Here is a 9,686-nt window from a genome sequence, read left to right as displayed (position 1 = left end):
TCCTTTCCTTTGAACCCCCCCCCCACCCCACCCCCTCCCTCAGTTAATTCCTCCTCCGGGTTTCTTTCAGCACGACGGCTCCAGAAGGAAAAGGGCCGAGTGGGTTCTCCTCGCTCGCCGCGGTCAAAGCTCGCCGGGCGGACGGGCTCCTCTCCATTCTCCGCTGTCACCTCCGCTCTGGCGCCTCGCTCGCTCCTAGCTCTCCCCTCACTGCTTAACTGCACCACCTCTCTCTCCCTCCCTCTCTCTCTCTCTCTCTCTCCACATCTCTGCTCCACGCACATGCACCACCCCCCGGCCCCCCTCCCTCTTCCATTCTCTCTAGCGCCTCACCTCAGGTTCTACTCATGTTTGCCGCTCAAACTGGCCAGTTGGCATATTTTTACGGGCTCAAAGTTCAGGGATCTTGCAGATAGATTACCAGGAGGAGACTATTGTAATAACACGCATTCATGGTACATCCACCTGGTTGGTGCTTGACACTTTGGGGACGCAGAATGTCATCATAATTGAACATCTGGAACACAACGTTTTTGATTGAGAATGACCTATAATGAAAAAAAAGGATCAACCCATTATTATTTTGACCCTTCTTATCGTCATACGAATGTTTGTAAATAACAACAATAATTTATTAGTAATCGAGTATCATTCAGTTAAAGATGTGGTGAGGAACTTTTAAGTTGTTATGAAGAAGTCTTACTGGTGCCTCAAAATGATCTAAATTAAGTCAAATATTTTGCAGTTCTATGCAGTTATCCTTAACTGCTATTGGTCTGAATTTCATAAAGAATCACATGAAATCCTTCAGGTTGACATAAAACTCTGATTTAAATGCACTGATTTAAATATGGCAGTGTATTCTATACATTTCAGTCACCCCCTTCACTAGTAGCTGTGAAGGCATTCCAGCAGCAAGGAAAAGATCTCTTGTCTTGAGGGGGGGGGGGGGGGGGCTCGACCCTTTGCAGAGAAAGACAGAGAAGCAATGAGGAGAATCACCTAGCAGCTTTGAATAATCTAACACCATTTACAAATGAGAAGGTATGTTGTCAGGAATTTTGTCTTTTCGTAGTTTTCATCTTTGTTATTACACACCCGCAAAAGGCCTTTGCTCCTAAAAGCACAACCTGCGACATGATGGATCGCCACCGATTATTGGACTGACACTTTTATCTGAAGTGCATCTTGAGTAATCCTCTCCTCTTTGACCTTGCATCTAACCCTCGTCGCCGCTCGCAGCCCAACCCGGGCACTTTAAGAGCGTCCGAGACAGCAGAGAAAGGAATGAAACATACTTCACTTGAACCTTAAGCCGTTTGTTTGCTGTTGCCTCTACTTGGAATGTGCAAAAGGATGAGCCGCTGAAAAGCTGCAGTGGGTGTAAGAGTGCACATGCGCTCTCTGCGTCTCTCTCTCACACACACACACACACACACACTGAGTACCTGCACACACGTTCCCCCACCCTCTCTCTGATTGAATCTGACTCCATTACAGCCCACCGGTATAACCGCCTCTCTTTTCTGGGGGGGGGGGGGGAGAGGTTTACCAATGACTGAGGGCATTTATAGTAGGAGACTTTTCGTCGACAGGGCCCCACATTCACCCGCCTTCCACCCTCAGCACCACGACTACCCTCTGTAAAACATGATAAGCATCTGTTGTTGCTCTGCAGGAGCCGTGTAGGCCCTGACGCCTCGGCCTGCCTCACCCATCCGACCGACTAGACCCTGTCTGGGTATTTATTTACAGGTCAAAACTTGCAGGATGCATAGTGTGTTTGCGTGTGAGAGAGAGAGAGAGAGAGAGAGAGAAAGGAGGTGAGGGTTGTAAAAGAAGACATGTGCATTCAAGACATTCACTGGAGGGGGGCAGTGTCTTTTTTTGACAAATGAAGTCTATTAGTACAATTTCTGTGCTGCAAATGTACTCAGTGATTGCTTTTTGCATATGTGAAAATAGAAAAAACCGGCTGCCCCATTTGCCACGTCGAAGTGTCCCTGAGCAGGACACCCAACCCCTAATTGCTCCCCAGGTAAAATGTGACGCATGGGTTATAATTAGGGTTGGGTATCGAGAATCGATTGGAATCGATTGGAATCGGGACTAGCTTTGCGATTTACCCGGTATCGTTCAAAAGTTTAAAATTCGATTCCTAGTTTCGATTCTCAGTCCGCCGACCGGAAATAGAAACCGCTGAACACCAACGAAGAAGCGTCCACCGGAAGTGCTAGCATAACAGCGCGATCGAACATGGATAGCGTCCCGGTTGTTGTGAATTTGTGACGAATCAGACCAGTGCGCGCGCGGGTGCCGGGTGGCCCGAGCGTCGACCGCTAGCACCCCCCCCCCCCCGACCGCTGAGGTTGGGAGAGTTGGCCCCCCCTGTGTGCCCCGTGTTTGACGCGCTGCGCCGCCCGTCCTCCGCCGCTTCTTCCTCTGGCTCCAAGGGTCCATCAGTGGGAGCAAGGTAACGTTTAAGTACCTGCAGCGTCACACGCTCATGTGGAAATGTGTTTTGTGAGGTTTCAAAAATAAAGCTCTCTTGAGGAAAGTGTACCCCTGTTAAAATATATTAATAATTTATAATGTTTATACAATATTGAAGTGCATAGTTTGATATTTATATTGTAGTTGAAAACAGCCTTGTTAGAAATTCATAGTAAAGTTAATAAAAAGTTCATAGAATTAACATTGATGGAGAAGATCAGACTATTTCCTTCAGAAAGACCCTTGGTTAGCTAGCTCTTTTAAAATATCTCAAACTTAAACTTTTTTGAGCCTGCCTCTTAAAAGAATCGGAATCGAGAATCGCTGGGAACCGGAATCGTTCAAATTCAAACCCAACCCTATAATGCAATGTAATTGGCTTTGGATAAAAGCGTCAGCTAAATGACACGTAATGTAAAGTAGCTGAACACATTTGACCCAAGTGTTACACACGAGACAAATGTCGAAGGGCTTCATTTAAAGTTACCATGAGGAACTTGTAATAATGAAATAGTCTTAAATTAATAATGACAACTCTAAATAGTCTACATAAGACCACCAGCGAGACAATTGGTACATACAGCTCCTTCAACTCAGACTCCACATCAGGGCCAGTAACAGATTATTTTGTCTGTGGTTTTGCTGCTAGCGTGAAGAGCATTTGCAGTAGCACGTTCACCATCATTTATCCAAATGTGATATGGCTTCCACACAGAACCTCTCGGACGCACATCTTACACCCTCTTACGTCGGTAAAACAGAAGAAAGCGTTCGTCACGAGACTCGGCGTGCTGACTCAACAGTCCAGGGGGAAATTAGGAAGTTGGTTTCCCTCTTTTTTCCTCCTCGCCAGTCACTTAGACCCTTTTGTAAAAGAAAAGTGGCAGAACATCTGCTAAGCTGGCCCCCTTTCAGATGGCCTGGGCCTGAATAAAGTATCTGTGCGTATGTGTGTGTGTGTGTGTGTGTGTGTGAGGGAAGGGGGGGTAGAGGGAGGAAAGGGAGCAGAGAGAATACATATGTATATGAGGGCGCACGTTTGTGGGTGCACGTGAGTGAGTGTGGGGATGCGGGGCTTTGCAGCTGTTGGGGCTGCGCCCTGATGGCTGCCCATTGTTCCCTCACCCGCTGTCTCTCTCCCTCTCTCTCTCTCTCTCTCTCTCTCTCTCCCTCTGTCCTGGCTGGTTTATGGGCCTGCCCGTTTTCTCAATGTACACCGCAACTAAATTTATGTCCTTGGACACAAGCCTTTCTCAGGGTATGAATCAGTCTGGATGGTCCCTTGGGAGTAGCTTTGCTTTGCGTTCCATTATTGTCGTCGCTATTCACTCATATTTTACTTTTGAAGAAAAAACACGAGAATGAGCTTTCATTGTGCCTCGGTGTGTCTATGTCCACACCAGTGTCCTTTTTAAATGATTGATTCGTAAATTAGGTACTGAACTATTAATCGAATAGCTGTAAAGTATTTAATAGCTGCAAGACAAATCGCTCCATTAAAAAAACAGGTGCAGTGTGTTTTTAAAATCTTTAACGACAGAGTCCATGTTTGGTTAATGTGCAAAAACAATAAGCTCATTTAATTCGGGATTGCATTGAGGCTAATATCCAAATTATAATAAAAGAGCTAATTTCATTGTAATAGAAGCTGAATATTAATTAATTCATGTTATCATTAAACCTTTATTTTCTTGAGTGTTCAACTAAATGTTTTGAAACCGTAACAAAAAAAGACCCATTACAATTTCTGGAAGCGCATGGGAGACAACGTTAAACAGCATTTTCACATCACCAGCACCAATATATTCATTTTCACTGTGAAATAAATATCATATATCTGACAATGTCTACATTATACAATGGATCGTTTATCAAGACAAAAAAGCTTCAGATTGCTCAGTTTTGAATTTACTGCTCGGGAACACCTTCCAATGCAATTAGTTGTATTATTTCAATACACAAAAAAACTACCGGCCACACCCACTTCATCCTGATTGGCCAAACGGCAGGCGAAGGGCGCAGATCCCAGAACCCTCACAGATAGAATCTCCTCCATCACCGAGCAGGTTAGAGGACAGACACACGCCCGTCGTTATCCACAGACGACCTTTGACATGGTTATCACGAGAGAGGTCAGACTGCTTGTCTCTTGCTACTGTGTTCTATCATCTCTGAGCTGAGCGCTTCCCTCTGAGAGCATTCGTCGTGTGCAGACACGGCTGCGTGTTATTTCTGTCTGTGTGAAAAACTTGAATTACAAAGTCACCCGTACTTATCTTGCCTGTGTGTTGACCTTGAGTCAAGATTGCCCTCAAAAGAGGTCAGAGAAACAAATGAATCTTACAGTTCTCACATTTAAAATAACTTCTGCCCGACATATTTGTGGTGACTTAGTGTTGCAATTTCATGACCTCCTGATGATTGTGGCCTACTTATAACACTGAATCTGATGCAAAAACAATTGTTTTTATTTAAATGATTAGAGGAAATATGAACTGGCCCTTTAAATTGAGCTAAAAGCCTTTATTTATCACGTATATGGACTATACAGCATGTGTGCTGGTTTAGCTATTAAAGACGATGTAAGTCTGACAGACGTTAACAATCATCGAATGTTATAGATGATAAATCACTGGCCTTTGGTGCCACCGTCATACATTCTCACTGAAAGTTTTAAAAGGAATACCGTGACAATTAAATATTTCAAGGCACCTGGAGGATCAATTCTAGCGACTGATTCTCAGATCTGTTGCTTCTGACGCGACGTCTTAAAATCTTTCCCACCAGCCTCAGCTGTGCTTTGTCTTAACTGCCATTTAAAAAAAACCGCACGCCTCAGAAGATGAACGGGGGAAAAGTATTCATCAGCCCAAAGCAGTGTGACAGAGGCGCTTATCTAGGCCGCAGACGCGTAGTCTCCGATCAAAGGGGAGTCGGAGGAGAAAAGCGTTCTTCTCGCGCCACGCAAACTAGCACACGGGCAGCGGCGCGGCGCCCCGACCCGGTGGAAATGCCACGAGTCAGACGGCAGCAGCCGAGGCAGCCCGCTCGCCAAGGTCCTGACCCGCCGGTAAAGGCGTCGCGGTGATAAGACGCTCAGTGTGACCGACCGACACTTCTCTGACTGGACCAGAAAAAAACTCCCGCCTCTCGCGATTCAGTGAAGTCACAACAGATAATGATCATCAAGGTGAACGCGGGGCGTAAACCTTTTTTATTTTGTTTGGAGTTGGGGAATTTTGTTGAGGTGTAATTTATCATTTCGAAGGCCTCCAATGCCCCGATAGTATGGAGGATAAACTGAGACCAAGATGTTCTCTTTTATTAAATGGAGATAAGGTCAGTCATCCGTCACGTTCGGTGGGATGAAAAAGAAAGCAAAAGAATAGGCTGGAATTGATGGTTTCCACACGATTCTATGTGTAGAAAATCTATTTTCTGGGAACTTTGCAGCCGCGAACAACAGATTCCCAGACAGTGATGGATGTGACCTTGCTGGTCATTACTCTAGAGTACGGAGAGATATTTGTGTGTAAATATTGCTGATAAAATCTAATAAAAGTCTGCTGTTGTGAAGGACTAGGAACGCATTTCAGACCAGGCACATACCTGGAGACTGGAATCTTATCAGTAACATATTTCATGTCAACCCACAATGGCAGATAGGGCAGGAATTCTCCTGATGCATCAAAGAGTTGCAAAATGGAAACTTTTTTTGCTTGGGAAACCATTATATCTGCTCCAATGGTCACAGAAATTCAAAGAATTATCTTCCAGGGTGTCCTTTACTTGAATTCTGACAAAAGTTTTTTAATTTTGAGCATGATTTAATGATTATCAGGATAGTATTTTGGCCAGCTCAATCGGGACATTAAATATAAATATCATAGCAAGCCTATTTTCTGCAGCACTCTTGTAAATTGTGTCTTTTTAAACTGAATTCAATGACTGACAGCGATCTCCAGTAAAATATCTTATATTATTCAAGTGCTTTATGATACACTAAAAACAAACTATAAATTAATCTGCATTTGACAGTTCACACTGATGAGCAAATGTGCAGAAGCTCCATAAAACAGTACAATGAACAAAAACATTTTAATACGTAACATGCGAGAGGTTTTTTATCTACAATAGATGTAAAGTGTCATGTAATACAAGGTACATTAGACTGAATAAACGGTCCGTATGCATCAAGTATCTCAAGAGAACCGAGATGAGGCCGACTTCCAAAATGAGGATCAGAAGTCCCTTTCTTAAAGCAGCATGTACTCTGGACCTGGGTTGTTATTTGGAGGCCCAATGCTCACACAGTCAAAGTCAAGCAGACTCCACTACAAACATGGAGGGAGGGTTTTCTATTGTGGCCCACAGCGACATCTAGTGGTCATACAAGGAACAAGGTGTTTCTAAAAACTGTGATTGCAACAGATTCACAGCGATTTCATCTAATTTTTGTTGTAAAATCACTGTTTTAACACACACACACACGCACACATACACGTATATTTCATACGTCGGTGGTGATTAGATATTTCATACAAGACAAACACAATAAACCATCACAGCTGGCCGTCACTGTTATTTTAGCTCGTTAAATTAAAGCAAACAGGGCAATGTGTGGCCGCAGGCTGAAACATTTTGTTAAAGGTAATTCATTTGAACTCAGTTTTGGACTTCATCATTATTGGTTGTCATAATATATTTACCAGACGAGAGCTTTGAGGCAGGTTTAAACTCTCACTTCACCTTGTCTCAATGACATATTTGGAAGTAAAGCGAACGTGATTCCAAACTGGGACCAAACCTTTTGTTTGTTAATTACCAGTCCGTGTTGTAAAGCTGTGTCTCATGAACATCGGAAAGGGATGATGACCAAAACTGTATTTAAAAAAAAAAAAAACAGACTGTAAAACACCTGAATTGTCCTTTAACTTGGGATAACAGTCCGTGGAGATTAACCAGAACCTGAGTTCTTCAATTGGAATTTTAACAGTGGAGCTGCCATTAACTATACTTTTCAAAAAGTGTGCATACTGTCCCTTGAAAATAAAACAACTACTATACTATTGCAAGTGATGTCAACATGTAGGTAGAATGCCTATTGATGTTTGCAGCGTACCACCTACTTGGCCCCTATGCTTATATCTGTGAGCGTTTTCGGTTGACATAAAATATTTAAAGAAGAGACGTGTTGTTGCTGGAGAGCTCGGTCTCAATCAATATTTTGCCTGAGGATCCTCTTCTCCTCCTCTACGAAATTCTTGTCAGAGGTGCCTTGTCCCATGTCCCTCTTCCTCTTCTCCTTCTGCTGGAAGGTCTCCACCCGGCGCTTCTTGCCCGACAGGTCCAGCTGGTCTGAATCCTCATCTGACCGCCAGCAGGACGGTGGCAATGGCGGTTGGTTCGGGGGGGGGGGGGGGGGGTTTGGATGGAGAGTGGAAAGTACGGGTTTTTTGAGTGACTCAACAGCAAGCAGTTTATTCATGCTAAAAAGGAGAGTGAAAAAGGTGTTGGGGCTTCCATTGCATTTGAGGACTAACCTGATTCGGGGAGTTCCTCCTCTGTGGGTAAGAAGCGGGCGTTGCCGGTGAACGGCTGTGGTGCGTCCTGCCCGTTGTCCTCATACACATTGGACCACTTTATCGCCATGTCCATGCCCGGGGGAGGTCCCTTCTTCTTCTCTGGCTCGGAGGTGTAGCTCTCAGGTGGGGGCACAGCATTGGTCTTCCACGGCTTAAACTCTCTGGCAGGCTTCGAGTAGCACAGAAAAAACAGGAATTAGGCTAAAGTTTAGAGATAGTAAAAAAACAACAACAAGGAACACAAGTTGACACATAAAGGACTCCTTACATGAAGAGAATAACAATAACAGAATAAAGCTTGTAGTAGGTATATCACAGACATTAGATCTAAAACAATTGTGATTATGAACTAATAGCTTTCAAGACAACCCCTACTACCCACAGTGGGCGCCTGTGGGTGAGTGGAGAGCCTGGTCGTCCCCCCCCAACAGGAGGGTTGGCGCTTCGATCCCAGGCCCTAATAACTGCGGCGTCCTCGGGCCACACGCTGCACCCCCAACACTACTTGCTCCTGTAGCTGGGACTACTGCGTGGGGATGTTAGATACTGGTGTGTGTGTGTGTGTGTGTGTGTGTGTGTGTGGCAGCTGCTGCCATCAAGTGTGCGAAACCACCATGTTGTGCATTTGACTCATAGTATTACTCGAGTATGACCTCCTTGAAATAGTCACATAGGGACGGTGGCTGTAATAACGCTTTCATTAACTGTTGCTGCTTTTTTTCCCACATTGATTTGAATTCAAATACAAAGCAAATGTACCACAGGAGTGTACTGCTGTTTGTGTTTAGTTGTTGCGTTACATCTCATATATATATATATATATACATATATTTATATATATTTCTACCTCTAACGCCGTCCACGCAGCGAGGTGCAGTGGGCTCTTACCTCCTCGGGGGCTTTGACCGCGAGACTCTCCCAGTCGATCTCCTTGTTCAGCGGGTTGTAGAGGAAGGCCGGCTTGGACACGGAGCCGAACAGCTCGTCGGGTCTGGGTAACGGGGCCCCGCCGGCGGCTCGCTTGGTACCGCGCTGGGAGCCCTGAGCCCCGCTCCCCGCCGCGTCTGTGCCCGCTTTCCTCTTCCGACTTTCTCCCTCCTCGTCGGAGTCGCTGCTGTCGCTCAGGTCGTCGTAGCTCGAAAAGAAGCCGAGGGAGCTGGACTTGTTTTCTTCTGTCATTTTGTCGCAGGGGGGGGGGAGGATGGGGGGGGTTTCGCAACGAGCTTTTTCAGTAAATAAAAAACAAAAAAATTACTGTAAAGCTTTTCGTTTAGGTTCGGATTAGTACCTGTAAGCCTCTACTCCATTTTGAATCAGCCTCCAAGAGAGTCGTAAAGTAGTGTCGTGGTGACTGTCGTAAAGATATTTCATGGTCGCACAATTAGGGTATCGCTGTTAACTGTATGCATTATCGAAGTTGCACTGATGTCAGAATTCAATGTAAGTTAGTTTTTACTATATTTTGACAAATTATATTTTAGTCTTGAGTTTTGATTCTTGTTGGAAGTGTTGTATTCTCAGACAAAGTAAAAGTTGTCAAAGGATTAAGCTCTGCCCCAGTCATGAGGTCGTGTGAGATGTGATGACTGGTCGGGCTGCATAAAGTAT

The 9,686-nt window shown here is 44.7% G+C and overlaps 1 protein-coding gene across 1 annotated transcript; it reads right to left on the bottom strand.

The window, feature by feature from the left end:
- Positions 1 to 6,453: 6,453 nt before the first annotated feature.
- On the bottom strand, positions 6,454 to 9,422 carry c7h1orf52 (chromosome 7 C1orf52 homolog). Its single transcript, XM_037470246.2, has 3 exons — positions 8,967 to 9,422; positions 8,037 to 8,247; positions 6,454 to 7,863 (listed from the first exon to the last, which is right to left on the bottom strand). Exons 1-3 carry the CDS (start codon positions 9,255 to 9,257, stop codon positions 7,709 to 7,711), a joined length of 657 nt encoding a protein of 218 aa, XP_037326143.2. The 5' UTR covers positions 9,258 to 9,422; the 3' UTR covers positions 6,454 to 7,708.
- Between the last annotated feature and the right edge of the window lie 264 nt (positions 9,423 to 9,686).

Source organism: Pungitius pungitius, chromosome 7 (assembly GCF_949316345.1).
Source record: "Pungitius pungitius chromosome 7, fPunPun2.1, whole genome shotgun sequence".
Lineage (NCBI taxonomy): Eukaryota > Metazoa > Chordata > Actinopteri > Perciformes > Gasterosteidae > Pungitius > Pungitius pungitius.
This window is presented reverse-complemented; position numbering and strand designations above follow the sequence as displayed.